Source organism: Corvus hawaiiensis, chromosome Z, assembly GCF_020740725.1.
Source record: "Corvus hawaiiensis isolate bCorHaw1 chromosome Z, bCorHaw1.pri.cur, whole genome shotgun sequence".
Taxonomy (NCBI): Eukaryota; Metazoa; Chordata; class Aves; order Passeriformes; family Corvidae; genus Corvus; species Corvus hawaiiensis.
In genome coordinates this window covers 71,347,495-71,367,532 of record NC_063255.1, presented here as the reverse complement: position 1 = coordinate 71,367,532, position 20,038 = coordinate 71,347,495, and the positions used below count along the sequence as shown (strand labels likewise).

The 20,038-nt window shown below is 39.0% G+C and overlaps 1 protein-coding gene across 2 annotated transcripts in view; it reads left to right on the top strand.

Moving 5' to 3' along the window:
* The window catches only part of MAN2A1 (mannosidase alpha class 2A member 1), a 112,036-nt gene that overhangs the window by 15,612 nt on the left and 76,386 nt on the right, over nucleotides 1–20,038 (top strand). For both annotated transcript variants that reach the window (XM_048291063.1, XM_048291065.1), the window contains exons 3-5: nucleotides 7,164–7,308; nucleotides 16,820–16,991; nucleotides 18,683–18,810. In XM_048291063.1, coding sequence (XP_048147020.1) covers nucleotides 7,164–7,308; nucleotides 16,820–16,991; nucleotides 18,683–18,810 — 445 coding nt within the window. The remainder of the gene's footprint in view (nucleotides 1–7,163; nucleotides 7,309–16,819; nucleotides 16,992–18,682; nucleotides 18,811–20,038) is intronic.

Sequence of the window (20,038 nt, the reverse complement as noted above, 5' to 3'; positions counted from 1 at the left end):
TATTGTATCAGTATGTTATACTCAGACGTGAAACTGAAATACATCCATGAAATACTTTTCTTTAACTTCTTTTTGTTTTTACTAACTAGGGGCTTGGAACTTATTCATCACTTTCAGTCGTGTAACTTGTTTGAGTGATGATGCAATTTGTAATTAATCCTTTACACAATTCCTATTGAGGATGGTGTTGTATGAAAGATAAAAAAGATTTAACTTCTGTTTTTTGGATGTCTTTTCATAAGTGTAAGGTTTTCAGCCTGGTCTGGCTTTTGTTTATTACAGGGGAAGGTTTTGGGGTTTTTTTTCTTTGGCTTTTTTTTAACTGCTTCTGATTAATGTTTGAATCACAAAATGGCTGAATGGTTGAGGTTGGCAGGGACCTCTGGATGTCATCTGGTCCAACCACCTGCTCAAGCAGGGCCACCAAGAGTCAGGTGTCCAGGATCATGTCCAGGTGACTTTTCAGTATCTCCAAGGGTGGTGATTGCACTGCCTCCCTGGGCAACCTGTGCCAGTGCTCAGTCACCCTCACAGGGAAAAGGCTTTTCATGATATTCAGGAGGAACCTTCAGTGTGTACCCATTGCCTCTGATCCTGTCTCTGGGCAGCACTGGAAAGAGAGTGGCTCGACCATCTCTGCACTCTCTCTGCCTTTATTTTCCTGGGTGCTCCTTCTTGCCGTTCTTGAAGATAGGAGTGACGTTGCTTTCCTCCAGTCTTTGGGCACTTCTCCTAATCACCATGATCATTCAAAGGTTCTTAAAGGGTGACCTGACAGTGACAACAGCCAGAACTCATGGGTGCGTCCCATCAGGTCCCATGGACTTAGATATGTCCAATTAGTTCAAGTAGTCCCTGAGCTGGCCCTGTTTCAAGAAGGACATCTTCCTCAGTCCAGTTCTCTCCCCTCCTTTATGAGACCTGGGATCCCTGCAGGCTGATCTTGCTCGTAAGGACTGGGTGTTCAGTAAGGACGGTGTTCAGTACCTCAGCCTTTCCCATGTCCTGTGTCACCAGGTCCCCTCTCTCATTCAGCAGTAGATCCTGGCCTTCCTTTTGTCACTTGTCTGCTTAAAGAAGCCCTTCTCGATGCCTTTGACATTCCTGGCTGGATTCAATCCCACCATTTGTCCTTTAGCTTTCCTAACTTTATCACTGGGTGCTCGGACAGTGTTTCTGTATTCCTCCCTGTATTAGATTTGCTTGACCAGGATTTGCTGGGGGTGGGGGCTATAGGCGTGGGGGCTATACCTCCTCTTCGAGACACTGCTGGAAGTTTCCCCCATGTCTGACAGCCAGTGCCAGGTGGCTCCGAGATGGATCCACCTCTGGCCAAAGCTGGGGCAATCACATGATAGTAACACCACTGGGATAACAGATTTAAGACAAGGGAAAACAAAGATACTGTGTAGAAGTAATTGTGGCCAGAAAAGAGATGAGTGAAAATATGTGAGAGGAACAGCTCTGCAGACACCCAGGTCAATGCTGAAGGAGGAGCAGGAGGTGCTCCAGGTGCCAGAGCTGAGATTCCCTTGCAGCCCGTGGTGCAGCCCACGGTGAAGCCCCTGTGTCCCCACAGCCCATGGAGATCCATGGGGATGCAGAGATCCACCTGCAGCGCATGCAGGATCCCAGCTGGAGCAGGAGGATGCCCAAAAAAGGCTGTGATGCCATGGGAAGCCCATGCTGGAACAGGCTCCTGGCAGGACCTGAGGCCCTGTGGAGAGAGGAGGCCACACTGGAGCAGATTTCCTGGAAGGACTTGTGACTCTGTGGGGAACCCAAGCTGGGGCAGGCTGTTCCTGAAGCACTGCCTGTGGAAAGGCACCCTTGTTAGAGCAGTTCATGGGAAGGACTTACATTGGAGCAGTCAATGGGGAACTGTCTCCCATGGGAGGAGTTCCACACTGCAGCGGGGGAAGGACTCCTCCCTGCCAAGGAAGTGGACAGAGGAAAAACATGTGATGAACTGACCATAACCCTTCTTCCCCATCTCCTTGCACCACTGAGGCAAGAAGGTAGAGAACTGAGAATAAAGTTAATCCTGGGAAGCAGGGGAGGGTGGAGGAAAGGTGTTTTTAAGATTTGTTTTACTTCTCATTATTGTACTCTGATTTTGATTAGTAATAAATTCAGCTAATTTCCCTAAGTCAAGTCTGGTTTGCCCATGATGGTAATCAGTAAGCGATTTCTCCTTCCCCTAATCATGACTTGTGAGCCTTTAATTATATTTTCTCTCCCCTGCCCACTTTTAGAGGAGACTGACAGAGTGACATGGGTGAGTACCTCATACCCAGCTAGGGTCAATCCACCCCACTCTTCCATTTCCTGTCTCTGCCTTCATCCTCTGTAGGCTTCTTTTTTGTGTCTGAATTTTGCCAGGAGCTCCTTGTTCATCTGTGTAGGCCTCCTGGCATTTCTGCCTGAATTCCTACTTGTTGGGATGGACTTCCTCCACTTGGAGGAGGTGATCCTTATTACCAGAGGAGGTATTAACCAGTTTTCTTGGGCCCCTATTCCATCCCAGGGCCTTATGCTGTGGGATCTTGACAGCAAAGCATCCAGAGCCTGTGCTTCTGAAGCCCAGGGTTGTGGTTTTGTATTTTGTCCCCCTCCCTCTTCTCAGGGTCCTGAACTCTACAGTCTTATGGTCACTGCAGCCAATGCTGCCATTGAGCTTCACAGCCCTGATGAGATGAGGGCACTCATGACAAGCAAGAGGTCCAGCAGAGCACCTCTCCTCACTGCCTTCTTGGTCCCTTGGATTAGGAATATGCCACTGCCATGCTCCGGGAACCTTCTGGATGACTTATGCCTGGCTGTATTGTCCCTTGTGCACAACAGAGAGTCATTGAAGCTCCCCATGAGGACCAGGCCCTACAAATGTCTGTGGAGAGCCTCCTCTACTTGTTATCCCTGATCAGAGAACCTGTTTGCAGACATCCACTACACTATCACCCATACTGGTCTGCTTCTTCGTCCTTGTCCATAAGTTCTCTGTTGGCTTCTCATCCATAGAATCCAGGAAAATCAAGTGCAATCATTAATGTGGCAGTGCTGTGTTCATCACTAAACCATGTCCCTAAGCTCCATATCCACATGCTTTTCTGTACACTTGCACACTTCCAGGGGTGGTGATTCCACCCTTTCTGTGGGCAGCCTGTGCCAGTGCTCGACCGCTCCTTCCATGATGAATTTTTTCCTAATATCCAATCTAAACATCCCATGTCACAGCTTGAGGCTGTTTCCTCTTGTCCTGCTGCTGTTACCTGGGAACAGAACCAGACCCAGACCTGGCTGCACCCTCCTGTCAAGGAGCTGTAGAGAGCAATAAGGTCCCCCCAGAGCCTCCTTTTCTCCAGGCTAAACACCCCCAGTTTCCTCAGGTGCTCCTCATCATACTTGTGCTCCAGACCCTTTCTCAAATCCGCTCCCTTCTCCAGCCACACTCCAGCACCTCAATGTCCTTCTTGCAGTGAGGGGCCCAAAACTGGATGCAGGATTTGAGGTGCCTCACCAGTGCTCAGTACAGAGGGACAATCACTTCCCTGGTTCTGCTGGCCACATTGTCTCTGATACAGGCCAGGAAGCTGTCAGAGAGGCACCCCAACATGCTATTTTACCAGGAAGGATTTTGGGGATTTCTTTGTGATTGTGCCTTGTAGGTTCTTCCTTGCTTACCAAAAAATGTTGGAGGTGACCCAATTTTATTGATTTATTATATTACATATTTTTTAAACCCTTCCATGTCACATCATTCCTGCCCACTACCCCCTCACAGGGCTGCTGCTGACTCTCTCTGTCCCCTTTTATTCTCAGCCACAAGCTGTCCTTAACAGGTCAGCCATCTCCCTGGCAAAGGTACCTCTGATGCCCTTAGATGGATCTCATCTCTCCCAAGCAGACACAGATATGAAAACAGGGTCAGAGAACTCCAAACACCAATTCTGAAGCTATTTATTGATCTATACTATCAGTGTCCTCCTCTCACACTCTTACCCCCCTCACTGGTGGATAGAAGAGGACACCACCTGTGACCTCAATTACCTGCAGAATTCTGCAGTCAGTTTTGATGCAGTCTGGGTTGCCTCTGAGAGTTTCACTGATACCCACATGGAAGGACAACAAGGGATAGTAGCCATTAAGTTGGATAAGCTTCAACAGTTCCTCTACGATATGCATGATTCAGGCCTTTGCAAGGCAGCGAATGTCTCTAGAAGATGGGTCATGTCATCGAAGCAGTTATATCAGACAACTGTTGATAAGGATTCCAAGACCTATTTCCTGAATTGCAGTTTCTGTCTCCTGAGCTCGTAGTCATATCAGCGTGGTTTGAAATAGCTGTGAAGTTGTACATGTCAGGGAAAAAAATTATGAATGTTATGTTTAGTACTGTAAAAATTAGTATCTTTCAGACTGCAGAAATTTGCTTGTTAAATGCTGACTCCATCCATAAGAAAAACTCACAGGAATGTGTGGAATTCCATGAATTACTACTTTTTAATCAAATAATGTTTTCATGGTTGAAATGTCCAAAGAGTTTATCGGTATTAAGGCCATTCATTGTTCACTGGCAAATTGACAAAGTATGCACTTACATTTTCTTCAGAACATTGCATTGCAGAGAAAAAATACAGTTCTTCAAACTCAGATTTTAGAAAATACCGTATTTAGAAAATACGCAATAATAAAAGACTATCTATATTCTCTATTATATAATATATATTATTTATTCTTTATCTAATATATAAATTAGCCCAATAGCATATTTAGAAAATATGCTATTAGGCTAACAAACTTCAGCAAAACCCTTATTTGGGCCCTTCAAGCTGACAGTACAGAATGCACAGATCTTCAAGTATTGCACCTTTGTTTTCCACTAATTAATATTATCCAAAGATTGAAGCAATCCTAGGGGAGCAGTGATGTGACAGGATCATCTCATACAGGCCATAGATGTTTGGTGTACATGGAATCTCTCACATGTTGTAGTTATCCAGTGCACATTGCAGGCCCAGCTGAGGCTCTGCTGGATGTAGGATTACTGGGTTTTATTCCCTTCTTACCTTACTTAGTTCCCTTTATATCTTAAGCTAAAGGCCTGTGGTGGATTGACCTTTTCTGGCTGTCAGATTCCAACCCCTCCAAGGTTAACCCACTCCTCTTCCTTTAGGCACCCAAATCTGGGTCTTGAGGATTAAGAGATGGGGAGTGGCGATGGCCAAAACTTGAACTGAACATTTCCAGAGTGAAGTAACTGTGGGGATTCTTTTGTTGTTCTTATGAGGTGAAAGGACAAGGAGTGGAGATCTACCTTGTATGTGGGCGTGTGTAAAAATTTCCACTTTCTCAGTGTCTTAGTGTGGGAAAAGTTTTTTGTAAATGTAAGTGAAGTTTGTGAAGACTATGTGATGAATATGTATTTTATTGACTGTTCTTAAGTGTTTAACAGAGGTGAGGGTGGAATGCTCTGGCAGATGTCTAGGTGTTGGCAGTGAGGGGCTCCAGTATCTGTGAGGAGAGGCCAGTCCTGCCCTGTGCCAGACACAGCTCCAAACCCACCACAGGATACAGCCTCCACCAGCAAAGAGTGGTAGTACTTCTGGCAGAACTGGTTTTAGGAAGGTAAAATGCTGCCTGTCAGTGTGGTATAAGGCTAAAAAAGGGGGAGAAACAGTCCTGTGAACACCATGGTCCTTGATGGAGGAAGCAGAGAAGGTATTCTAGTCACTAGAGCAGGTGGGGAAAACCACAGTGGAGCAAGTTTTTCCCTGAAACTGGTGGAGGACCTCATGCCAGAGCAGGTATATATTTTCAGGAGCAACTGGAGCCCATGGTAGATCCACACTAGAGGAGTTCCTGAAGTGCTGTGGCTTGTGGAAGGGTCCCCATGCTGGGGCAGGCAAAAAATTGGAGAAGCAGAGAATGACAGAGAGGAAACATTATGGACTGATCTCTCACTATCCAACTCTGTTTTAATTGGCCACGGATTAAGTTAATGTTCCCGAAGTCAGGTCTTTTTTTTTCTGTGATGGAAATTGTTATTATCTTCACCCATAATATTTTATATTTCTCCCCCTGTTCTGTTGATGAGGAAAAATGAGAGATCAGCTGGGTGGATGCGAAAGTCAACAATTGCAAGGCCTTAATTTCTTTAGTCAGATATTTGTTTCAGATGTCTGTAGTTTTTTTTAGGTTTTCCTAGCAGGACAGAAAGCATCTTACCACTGGGAAGTTTTAACTCTTGTGGTGTTCAAGTAGCAAATGACTGCTATAGTGGTCCTTTTTTTGTGTAGATGAATTGGGTTTTGTAGAAAGTTTGTCAAGCATACAATTGTATTCTAACATGGGTTTGGAATTGATTGAAGTTTAGTTATTAAACTAGGGTGTCAGGAATTGGCTTGTCTGATGTCAATTCCTGTTCGTATCTTGTTTTCTTTCTTAAAAACAAACCAGAGCATTACCAAAAAAAATTCCTTGAATCTCCTATTAATAGCCTCTCTTTGAAGCTGTAGGGTGTTCCCTAAGTTTCATAGGAGCTTGTTACAGTAATTCTGTAGTTGCTTTATTTATCTGTATCCTTTTTATTTGCATTGAGAAGTGAAATATGTCCTTCCTTGTACAGTTAGTGTACTGGGCAACAGGAAATGTACAAGAAGCTTTGTTATAGCAGTTGACTACAGTTATCAACATTTTTTCTTGATAGCTTCTTTCAGTTCCTTTTTGTGAGTTTGCCATTTGCTTTGATATCTCTCATGTTGTCATTCCTTCTTGCTCAGTTTATTTTCTTCATTTCCTGCATTCCGCTGTTTTGTGTACTGTGCAATTCTGTATAATCCTCTTCATACCCTCCTGCCCAATGCCATTGTGAGCTGCTGTAATATTTTTGACTTAAGGCTTAAATCCTGCTGTTTATCTAATCAATGTCAGTTTCCTCAGAACAGAGCTGGCCAAATGCTCTTCTTCCTGCCAGCTGTGTCTTGGGTGTCCTAGTGTGATTTGAAACTTGCTCTAATTTGTCAGTTTTCTATTCATTTGGCTCGTCATCTCTCCCTCTGTAATGAACGAGCTGATCCATTTGAGGTGAAAACAGCTTTGTTTTTTAATAGCAGAACTGTTTCTGTGAATTCATGTTTTATATTCCTTTAATTTTTCTTTTTTAGATGCTGGATGTCTATGATATTCTTCCTTTCGATAATCCAGATGGTGGCGTTTGGAAACAAGGATTTGATATCACATACAATGAAAATGAATGGGACAGCGAACCACTTCAAGTTTTTGTTGTGCCTCACTCACATAATGATCCAGGTAATACTTTAACTGTATTGATTTGAGGATCTAAAGGCTTTTGGATTAAGAAATGCATTGCCATTTCTGTTAAGATTTGGGTTTTTTTGAAGCATACCAGTTAATATGTTAGATTTAAGTCTAGCAAGGCAGTTAAACAGATGTATAATTCAAGTGCCCTTGACTTCCGATGACAACTGCTATGATCCAAGTTGTATGTCTACTGAATTTATTAACTGGAGCAGAACTTCAGTGTTGAAATTGGAAAGTAACATGAATTTCTGGTAACCCATTCAGTTTATTCATTGATGCATTAAATACCGTAAATTCTTGTTTTTATTTTTTTGACTGTCATAGATATTTAACCCTTAGCCTGTGCTAAAGAGATGTGTTTTTAGAAGATGTGACAATGGCAAATCTGAAGTTTTTGACACTTTCTTCACTGTTTTGTGCACACCCCCAACCAATAGCAGGATAATGAAAAGTCTAGATTTAAACAGAAATCTAGGTATGCCCATGTTATTTCATTTCCACCCAAGTGGGTACACCCAACTGTAATAAACAAAATGGAGAAGTGTTCCTTAATTTTGGAATGACTTTTTGGTAAAATTTACCAAAAAGCAGTGAATTATACTGCTACACTGTAGTCCTGGTACATGTATACTGAGAGGCTGGTAGCACTGGCTGTTGTTGTAAAAAGCCACAATTCCAGTGATATTGAATTTTACTACTGTATATCTCTCTAAAATTTAATTTGTTATTTGAAGTACTGTGGATCTGAGTGAAGGTATGGTAGTTTGAACATAAATGGCTTTTATTTGCACGTATCTAGCAATATCAAGAAAATGCACACTGGAATGTGGAATTATATTGTCCAGTTATGACAGCTAAATTAGTACAGATATGGTAAAAATATTCAGAGCAAATAATCACAGTGTAAACTTATATCTGCCTATCTAAAGAAGGCCTATAAGAAAATCAAGTCCAATCATTAATCTAGCACCACTCTGTTCACCACCAAACCATGTCCCTAAGCCTCATATCCACCTGCTTTTATGAACACTTGCACTTTTCTGGGCAGCCCAATCCAATGTTCAAGCACTCTTTCATGGAAGACATTTTTCCTAATATCCCATCTAAACCTGTCCTGGCACAGCTTGAAGCAGTTTCCTCTTGTACTGAAACTTGTTGCATGGGTGAAGAGCCCGATCCCCACCTGGCTACAACCTCCTCTTGTAGTGATAAGGTGCCCCCGAGTCTCTTTTTCTCCAGGCTAAAGGCACCCAGAGTCCTCTTCAGATTTGTGCTCCAGACCCTTCTCCAACTTTGTTCCCTTCTCTGGACACGGTCCAGCCCCTCAAAGTCCTTCCTGAACTGAGGGGCCCAGAACTGGACACAGCACTCGAGGTGTGACCTCACCAGTGCCCAGCACAGGGGGACGGTCACTGCCCTGCTCCTGCTGCCCCACTATTGCTGACACAGGCCAGCATGCCCTTGGCCACCTGGGCACAGCTGGCTTGTGTTCAGCTGCTGTTGACCAACACCCCCAGGTTTCCACTGGGCAGCTCTCCAGGCACTCTGTCTCCAGCCTGTAGCACTGTATGGGGTTGTCATGACCCAAGGGCAGGAGCCGACATTTTACCTTGTTGAACCTCATTCAATTGGTCTTGGTCCATATCCAAAGGAAAAAAAATGCAACCAAAACCAGCCATCCTCCCAACCCCTCCAAAGAAGTTTGTGAGTAACTGAAGTTACTAGACCTCTAAGACAGATAAAGTGTAAATACTACTCAATAACTAGAGGTAGCTTCACCAATATCTTTTTCTGTTTGACTTCCTGTGTTATCAATCATGGAATTTCCTTTACTTTTTCAGTCGGAATTTCCTCTTAACCTAGGAAGTATGTTAACCATGTGTTTATTTTTTAATTTTACGTATGAGTGATGCCTCTTGGTATACCTGAGAGCTCCATTTAAGGAAGTTTAATCTGATTCTATTTTGCCCTTTCAAGCAGTGCTCTGGCCCTCTTCCAAACATAGGGATGTAGGCTATAGTGAGCATAGATTCAGAAATGGATTTTTACAAGCATTTATTACATTTGTCTTGCAGGGAGTCATGAATTAAATCTTTAAATCTATAGTAAGGTACTTGTTCTTTCATCTCTGAGAGAAGTCCTCCCTGTGACTGTGCCTTGAATGACTGGGCTTGAAAAAGTCTGAAGTTACAAGAGCTGTCTCCCATCATTCTGCTGCAGCATTTTTCCTGAATATGTTGTTTGCAAGGGCTTGCCTGAAGTCTTAATGCTATTGTCATTCACCTTTGAGAGCTGGCTTTCTTGCTGGTGTCTGGTTTTTGTTTCTAAGTCTTCATTCTTAGTATGTAAGTCCTTCATGCCTTTACAATAAAATGATACCTGTCTTTCACCAACAGCAACTAAAATGATGAAATCTGTATCTCCTCTTGCATACAATCTAAATATTTCTCAGCTTGTTCAAGCTTCTCAGATGATATTCAGTAGACTTAAACTGAGATAGCACTCTGGTAAAAGTAAACTGTTCCTTCACCAAAGGTGGTTGTGTGAGACTGGTTACTGTTTGCTTTTGCAAAGAGTGTTACAGAAATCTCGTGACTTGGTACTGCTTTTTAAGGACATTTCTGTGGAATTTTCTGCAGTAGGAAATTGCATATTAACAAGCACTTGAAAGAAGGAAAATATATCTGTAACATCTGAAATCTATTGTATAACTAATGGTTACATTGTTCCTTTCCCACAGAGGACTAAAAGCATTGTGCAAAGGAAATGCCTTCTCAGAAAAAAGCTTAAGTCATCATGACTGTACAGTGTAACAATGTATGTGAAAGATATTTACCAAGAAATGGGATCAGTAAAGGTATAACTATATTAGCTGCAGAAGCTTTAAATTCTGATTAGATTTTATGTTTTCTAATCTGAGGCTACTTTCTCTTTAACTTTCATATAACCAGTTATGCTAGTGAGGGTATGTACTTCAAAGGCAAAGAAATGGCCTTTAAACAACCTTGTCTAGGGGGTGGCATCCCTGGCCATGGTGTGGGGCTAGGAACTGGATGGTCCTTTCCAATCCAAGCCATTCTGTGAATCTATGAAACACAATCCGTAGGGAAGGTGGTGGGTTTAGGTTCCACCTTCTGTTTTGGAGGGATGACTGAATGTGCTGGTGCTCTGAAACACTTTGTGATGCTAAATCTGGGTTAACTGCTTCTGCATGAATTTAACCATGACCTGCAAACTCGGGGGTTTTGTGCTTCTCCCTGCAGTAGTTAATGTGTTTACCCATTTTGGGAAACAAGGGTTGAGAGTGGGCCCCCTTCAGACTTTGGATCAGTGGTGGCACAATTGTCTTGCATTGCTGGCAGCTGATAAAAATTTGAGCAAGTCAGTAGCATGTCTGATTTTGGGAGGACTCACCCAGTAGAGATTAATCTTAAGCCATGGAGAGAAGTTCAGTTGTGTGAAATTGTAGCCATCAGATAGGTAGCAGTTCTGTCAGGAGCAGATTAGGGAGCAAGCACATACTCTGTGCTGGCAGAGCCCATATGTTGGCTCTCACCTTCTTCAACTGCAGTTTCTTGTGGCTGCCTGAAGTGGAGGAGGCAGCTGAAATGCAGAGGGGAGAACTCTGCTTGGGGACTGTGAGATTGTCAAACAGCACAGCTGGACTTGAAAGATGAGGTTCAGATCTGACCTGAGAGGTGCAAAGGCACCTCTAGCATCTATTGCTCTGTGATGATTTTGGTAATGACTTCCTATTAAATTATTTACGAATTGAGACTTGTGAGCTTTCTAAATATATGTGTATACCAGATCCGAGTATTTAATTGCTGAATGTGGTGGTTACAGACCTAGTATGAGCAGCACCTTAGTGGAATGGAAAGTGACTAAAGTAGATTTTTCTCTTGCCTCTCCACCCACATGAAAGTGTATGGGCAGATAGGTCAGGACTAAACTCTACTTTTTAACATTTCATTAATTACCTATAACATTGGTAACTTTACCTTGCTACCATTCATATTAACCACCTTTTATTATTTAAGACAGTCTCCATTTCTCAGGAGGAAACCTATATAGACCTATGAAGGTAACTCAGTGTTAAAATATAAGAAAACTTAACCATAAAAGTTTGGTGCTGTTAATCCACCATGGAGTTTCATGTATGTTTTCTGTTGACAGGGTCTGGATATGTTTTTCAGGTGACTTCTTAGTTTTCCTGACACATTTGGAACACAGATTGCTTAGACTTTGTCTGACCCACCAAAATACTAGAAATGGGCAATTCACAAGTTTTTCTTGACATACCTGAATGAGGGAAATTAGAGTTTTATTCCTGGCTTGTTTCTCAATATTTCTGTTTTTGCAGAGGAGGTGCAGTTCCTTTGAAAATTGACAGGACTGTTACAGAAAGGACACTTTTGAGTGCTCATCAGTAGAAATTTCCTTTCCATTTTAGCTATGATGGCAGCAGATTTGACATGTGCAAAAGCAAAAGTAGCTCTTGTATAGGACTTAAAATGTAAGAAGTCTAATTATAATTTTGGTGGTACCTCACTGATCACGGCAGATTTTACTCTTTGTGAAATGTGCAATCATTCAAGTTTTTAGTTATGCTTATGAAATTAAGCCTGATAAATAAAATTATTCTTGTGCTACTTGAGCAGAGATATTTTACAAGTTAAGGTATGCTGTTGGAAAAGTAAATACATTGTCATGCTTCTTTAATTTTGGTGTATCTGCTTCTACCTAAATTATTTTAGTTTGGTACATATTTTGCAGGAACAAGAAGCTCATCTATTTAATTTCTTCGGAATCAGAATGAATGCTTTAACACAGGGATGTTTCAGGGGACTTTCTGTCTTTCTCTGATTTGACTATGTAAAACAAAAACAAAAACCAATCTTAGGCAGCTTTTAGTTTTAATTTGAGATAGCCTTACCATCAAGTTTTCCAAGTTTTATTTCACAGTCTTGGCTGTGAGCCATTCATCTTTGTTGAAAAGATACTTTTTGGTGAAATTAGCACAGAAGTGTTACGTCGGAATCATCTATAAAATATTAACTTGTATGTCTGTTCTGTTTTTTACATCATCAGAATGATGATGCAGTACTTCTAAATTTTAGAAAAAATTGATGTGCGTATTCTCTGCTTTAAAATGAGGGGGTTTTTTTTAATTGCTGATTCTACAAAGGAGCTAATGCCAAATTATTTTCGTGTGTGATCATGCTTACTAAAATGTAAGTTAAAACTTAGCTTTTGGACTTATTCCTAGTATTTGCATTATTGTCATTGTTGTGTGCCTGTGTATGGTCAATTAAACACACACACTGTGCTTAAGTTCTATAGAGCTCTTCTTTTGAAGGTAAGAAGTCATACCTATCTGTCCTTTTTTTTTTTGGTTTTATGAAAACCTTTTACTGTTGCACTATGTGGAGCTTGGATGTAATTAAGAACAAGGACATCCTCTCAGTTTATGATACTTTTTTACTTAGCTATCAAAACAGTCACTTAACTGTGTTGTCTTACAGGAACTAGTAAGTTGAGAATCAAGCATAAATGAAAAAAAAAAAATTAAAAATTACCGATAATTTTTACTAACTTGGGTATACATTTTTAAGATCAAAGAACTGAAGTTCCACTAATATATTTGTGAAGAGAATACTGTTATTTTCTGGAAAGCTGTATAGTGCTAGCTGAAATTTAATGGTTTTATTTAATACTGCCATAATATTAATAAATTACTCAAGTTTCTTGTGTTGTGAGAAACATCACCGATGTGTGAATTTTGGACTCAGTGAAATTAATTATGATCTCCTGAAAAATAAATCAGAGATGCATACTTCTATCAAAAATGCATTAATCTAGTATATTACTGGTGTAGTATTTCAGACATTCATGAGATCTGCCTCTTTGTTAAAACAGACTTCATCAGAAACAAGACATTTTTTTAAAGGCTCATTTTGTCTTAAACTTTGAAGGGTGACTTGTGGAAGTAAGCAATTGAAAAGCCTATTCTGTTTTATTTCAACAGTTAATTTTCACCCAAGAGGCAAAAGAAATGCAGATGTAAAAAACCACTCCTGCAGTCTTGCAGGTGTATGTAAGCAGTACCTGAATATTTTTGCTAGGAATGGATTTGTGATTCTTGTCATGATCAAATTGTTAAGTGCTTTTGCTTAATAAAGTTACTTTTTGAATAATGCTAATTTGTCAATTTCTGATTTTGTCCTGAAACCTTCGCTTTGTCTCTACATCTGTGTCAACCATGTTAAAACACAAGATTGCCTTTCTCTAGTGCAAGGACCTGATAGAGCTTCAAGAAGGAATTTGAACTTGAAAGTGTAGACAGGAATAGTGGCAAATCAGTTAATTAAATGTTTCAGGATTTTTTGTAGAGCAATGAGTTGCATTGATATTCAGACATGATGCTTGGAGTCTGCTGTCAAGCCAAGTAAATTTACATTAGAGTGGGGAAAAAAATCAAAAAAACAAACAGCTGCATAACGATGATAAATCTCATGGAGGTGGGGGAAGATAGCAACTTTCCACACTTTTGAGGACAAGGATGAGAGAGGGAATGAAAAGGCAAGCAGCTCAGCAGTGTGTGCCCTCCGTTATCACACAGGCTGGCAGAAAATGAAAGTATCCGGCTAAGTCCTCAATATGTATTATGTCAAGCCTAGCATAATGACATGAAAAACAGTACTATTTTTTTCTCCTGTTTACAGGATTGTTAAACATTGGAATGGTGGAGTCACCATCCCTGGAGTTTTTAAAAGAAAAACTGTACATGGCACTCACTGTCATGGTCTGATTTATAAGGTGATGGTTACTCAGAGGTTGGACTCAATAATCTCAGAGGTGTTTTGCAGCCTCAGTGATTCTGTGTTCCTGTGACTTTTATGTTGACAAAGGGCTTTATGTACATTTAAACCAACAAGTGTTATTTTGCTGTTAATATCATATTTAGTCTTGGTAATTGCAGCTCTGAACTATTGCAATTTTTGTGTAAACTGTCTTTGTACTGAAAGTTTCGTATTGGAAATACACTGGTAAACCTTTTTCTTTCAGCCTGGGAACAAATTTTTAGTTTGTGAATAAACACAAGTTGTAGATTCTTATGTTGTATTAAGGACTGAGGTGTGAAATAATACTCTAGCCAGCAACTGTAAATTGATTTATCCATTATTTTGTTGTTCAGCTTCTTTTTTTTTTAATTTAAAAAAAAATTTTATTGTGTGACTCCGTGCAAAATTGAAGAGTCTCTGTAAGTCATTGGGTTTAGTGCACCACACCTTAGGAAGCATGTGAAGGTACTGGGACACACCCAGAGAAGGGCAGCAGAGCTGGCAGAAGGTCTGTCCTGTGAGGAGCTGCTGAGGAATCTGGGTTTGTCCAGTTTGGAGAAAAGGAGGCTGAGGGGTGACCTCGCTGCTCCCTGCAGCTTCCTGGGGAGGGTGTTTCAGAGGCAGTTGGATAATGCTCTTAACATTTTTTTTTGGTCAACCAAGAAGTGGTCAGGCAGTTGAACTAGGTGATCATTATAGGCCCTTTCCAATGCAGAATATGCTGTTCTATTTATAAATAAATAGATGTATGGTAATTACATTTCAGAGGGCTTTCTGTTGGCTTGCAGCTAAGTCTGTGAATACCTGTAAAAACTTCCTAGTACTCTCTGAAGTGTGTTCAGTTCAGTGTGTTAACTCTGTTAACACACTGTTGTTAACAGTTCAGTATGTTACACTCTTCCTCAGCGTAATGAACTGAGTATGTTGAAACAAAACAATCTTTCATTATAACACTTCCTACATCATATTGTATTCTTTTGTCAGCTGCTTTGACATTTAGCTTGATGTTTTAGTTAGCCTGTTTTCTTAACATTTTTAAGAATGTTTCAGAAGACTAGTGTAAATTTGCTTTTATTGCTGCAATATAAAAAGACTTTGAAATAGTTTATGATGATGATATATTGCTGTACAGGAAAATCATAGGATGTTTTTAATTTATCCTCCTTTAGTTGTGTGCTAGGATGATACTGTCTCTTGCAGAAGAAATTTCTTGATATAAAGCTATAAACTGGCAGTCTAATACATATGGATATTTTAAATGTAATTATCAGTAAAATACTCCTTTGATTTGTTGAAAAGTAAATGAGAATTGGGAAAGAATAATTCTCTATGTGATCTCAATTCTTTGAGTGGAAGCTTCTATTAAAAAAAATACAACCCAGGTTGAAATGGGAAGAGGTCAGAAAAAAATTTTAGTACATATTCAGATTATTCATCAAATTTGTTTTCAGTCTTTATGAAATGATTGCATAATAGTAATTTACTGACAACTTTTTTTTTTGTATTAAGCTATTTCCATTCCTCTAAAGAAAGTATGTTTTAATTTTACGCTTTAAACCTTCATATTAACTGCCCTGACAAAACGTATTTTCCCCCTTTAAGATAGATTAGACCCCACTTGTCTATCTGTAGAGAAACTTGTATTACAGGTGATGAGTCTTCTAGGTGCTAAACATTTGTAAAAGAAAAAATAGAATGACCTAGAACTTTTCCTCTGGAGTGTTATGATTTTATTTCTTATTTTGCAGATTAAAACAGTAGCTCTGCATCTACCTAAGATGAATGTTTGAGGTTTTTTATCCCTAAAATAAAGTATAATATATCCTTTCTGAGTCAATAGTCAGACTTTATTTAATTATAAAGTTATTTTTGAATTAAACTTGAAAATTATTTTTTAGTGGTAAAAGTTTCTGCATTTATGTAACTTCCTTGAAACAATGTAATTTCATTCCATGACAGCCTAATCCTGTATCCTATAAGCAGACTGGCACTATTATAATGGTAGTGGCTCTGGAGAACTTAACTGGTAAGTCAGAGTGGAATTACTAGTATAATATTTGTCTGGAGTGCAGTCTTCACGGTGTGGAAGCTTTCACAAAATCTTATAATGTGCATACATGACAAAAGCTGGTAGGAGTAGGAATATAGCACTTTACAGTAAGTAGTAAGCAGATAGACTTAATTTTTTCAGTTATAGTTACAGATTCTGGGAAGAAAGATGTATGTACTCTCTCATGCAAGGTATTATGAAAAGGCTAAAAAATTTTATGTAAGATTGTGAAGTCTGAAAATGTGGTTAAAATTTCTTTTTCCTTTGCATCTCACTGATGCGCAGTTATTTGCATCCATGTATTCTGTTGATCAAACTTTCTACTATGCACAGCATAGAAAAACTAGAAAGTGGAAAGCCTATTAATTTCCATATATTTATACATTTAGGAAATAAAACTTGTAAATTTTGTAAAAAGAAACTCCTTGGAAGTTTAGCACTTCAAGCTGTCCGTGGCACGTAAAGTTCAGCTTTTTAAGAACAGTCTTTACTTAGCTTTTTTCTGGCGTGTGAGAAGGAGCCAGTTCTCTCTGAGACTGTTCCCTGAAGAGACTAAGAAGCCAGTTCTCTAAAGAGGCTTTATTTCATATTTTCTTTTTCCTAGGTTGGCTGAAGACTTTTGATGATTACTTCAGAGATCAGACACAGCATATTTTAAATAACATGGTTATAAAACTGCAAGAAGACAACCGAAGGAAATTTATATGGTCCGAGATTTCTTACTTTTCAAAATGGTGGGATGGAATAGATAGCCAAAAAAAAGATGCCGTTAAAAGGTTTGAATACTGAATTTTTCTTCCATGTATCTTGTGTTGAGACTTTGTGTGTTTGACTACACTGTAAACTTGAGATTTCACCTGTGATGCAGAATTGCTAGAATAATTGGCTGCTTGAGTTCTGACTTTTTGGGCTTGGTTTGGTTTTCTCCCAGTTGCAAAATAGAGAAGTGAAGACAAATTACTGAGTTGCCTAAAAATTTGACTAAAAGTTTCTATGTACAACCGTGTCATTCAAACTGTAATGGATAGTGATTATGATCTTTATTTGAAGTCACACTAAGGTATTTGCAACTAAATAAATACAACCTTTCCTAGAAGCTGTTTACATATGGTATTTTTTCCTTGTTATGATACATATGAAGATTTTATCAGATTTCTGTTTGCATAAAAATTTGTAAGGATTTTTTGTGTTTAAATACAAATGTTTTTTATAAACATGCAGCTGCTTTAATGGTAAAGTAGTATGTACTTTACACCCTTGCTCTTCTTAGTAATTTTTAAAATCACAAGTCAAAATGGAATATAGAAGTAAAAGGTTTACCTAGCCATTGAGACAAGGAAGGAGGCTGCTTGGATAAACTTGAAGTAAGGATCTTGTTTGGGGTTTTCAAAAAGCAGGGACATTTTTTTCTTGTTTTTACTTGGCTTTAAGACAGGATCCAACAATTGTTATTTCATGCTTGTGATGGCCTCCTTCTCATGCCCCTCTTCAAGATGCGGGTGTTGCAGTATGCATTAAGTCTGTGAGATCACAGCTGCAAAGGTTAGGTAAAGGTGGAAATCTTGGAATCTAGGTAAAAAACTACTTGTTTAAAAATTTATGTGCAGTGGTTGAGTATTATAGCACAGCTGTGTGGTTTTGTGACATTAAAAATAACCCTGGGAACACAGTAAACAGTAAATGAGAATCACTAGGGAACTGTGTCTTCTCTTCAGGGGAATCAGGTATTGGTTAAGCTGCTGTAAGACTTGGAGAAGCTACACTTGAGATTATTTTTGTTGCATGCTTTTTCATTACTCTTAGGGGTATCATCTGTGATGGGACTAAGTTTTGATGAGTTCACTGTATTTTTTTCTTGAATTTATTAAGCACTTCTATGCTGGTGTACAACATAAGTGCTGAAACTGTAGGGACAACCTGATGCTGGGATCATGATCTTTATGTTCACTGACAGTAGAGAGACTGGGCCATCCTGTGACCTGTTTCAAGAAGGCATTTTAATGAGTGAGATGTTCTGAAGCCTTTGTAGATACAGTAAACTTCGAAGATCTATCAGCTCCCTAAAACTCTAAAAAGAATATTAGATCAAAGATGGGGAGATATTAGCAGCGCTTGAAATGTGCAGTGTCTAGGCATCTTGGTCAGCTGGTCTTCAGTACTGTGGCACATACATTTTTATTTTTGTAATCTATGCAGGAAACAGCCTTCTTCCTAATTTAAAAAAAATCTAATGTGGCACATGCAGTAGAGCTAGTTTTCCTTGCATAAGGGCGTTAAAAACTTCACTGTTCAACACTTCATTTTTTCCCTGTTTGATTAAAGAAATATAGTCCAGTGATGGAAGTAGCACAAACAATTTAGATTTTGGCATCAAATTGCTGGAAAATGCCTGTTGAGTATACAGAAATTGATTTTAAGAGTGTGTTTTCATATGGAAGATTCTGAATATGATTTATGTATTTTTCAGGTTAATAAAAGATGGACAATTTGAAATAGTAACAGGAGGATGGGTCATGCCTGATGAAGCTTCTGCTCATTATTTTTCTTTAATTGACCAACTGATAGAAGGACACCAGTGGCTAGGAAAGAACCTTGGTATGTACATTGATCTAAGATTTAACTATGTTAATACAAGAAGTCGATAGGAAAATAATTTTTTTTTTTAATTTCTGAGATGCTTAGAAGGTGCTCTCTTTACTCTGCTTTTCTGAAACACTAAATCACACCATTTAAAGGAAGCTGTAGGATGAAGTCTAGTATTTGCCATTCTTCTTTGCAGATAGAAGTTTCTGGACAAAGTGTATTTGAACTATTTTATGTCATAGCATTTTGTCTTGGTCAATATAAGACATGCGTATTATATTGGAATAACCAAATATTAACACTAGATCATGCTGAATTTTAGATCCCATGTTTGGTATCACAAATCGTCTTCAATTGCCCTTTCTGTCTTTTAAAAATTATGATGAAATTCTTAAAATTACTTAAAAGTTGATATTTCTTTCATGTGTTTGGATCAATTCTGTGGGCTCTGAATTCATTAGCTTCTCTTTTATAAGGCTTTAAAAAAATTACAAAATTTAGTTGTAGCAGCAGCAGCAGTAGTAGTAGTAGTAGTAGTATAGTATAGTAGTAGTATAGTAGTAGTATAAGGCCTAAACCCAATGTAATGTTAGAATTGGGAATTACTGATTGCAGTTACATTGGCTGAACTGTTTTGCTGGCTTTGGGATGTTCTTTTGTTTAGTTCCGTAAGAAGAGAGAAACTTTTTTATATAGAAAATATTTGTACAGTGATTTTAATAATAAATTGAGATTATTTCATCCAATTAACTGAAATTATTTTGGAAAGCTGTTTCACTGTTTTTCTTAGATTGCAATTTCCATAAACACAGCTTGACATAATTGGAGGGGGAAGGAAGACCTAATAAAAGGGTAATGCATTCTTTACTGTGGTTTTTTTTTGGAAAGACAGTAAAAAGTGCCAAAGGAACCATGTTGATTAATTAAAAACGAATCAGATGTAGCTTCTTTATTTACTAGCATGAAGTTCAGTGAAAAGAGAGTATTAATCAACATGATTCTATTGATCAACAAACTAATAAATCAAAAGAAAATTTAGTTCTGAAGCCAAAAAAGATTAACCTTATTTAAATAACAGTGAAATATCAACAAGCTACCTCATTAATCCATCCACATCCATTCATTTTCTTTCAACTTTCTTTTCCTATTGTACCATCTGTAAACTACTTTAAGTGAAAGAAGATATGTATTTAATTAATGATTCCAAATGAAGATGTTTGATGCAAAATTGAAACAGCAT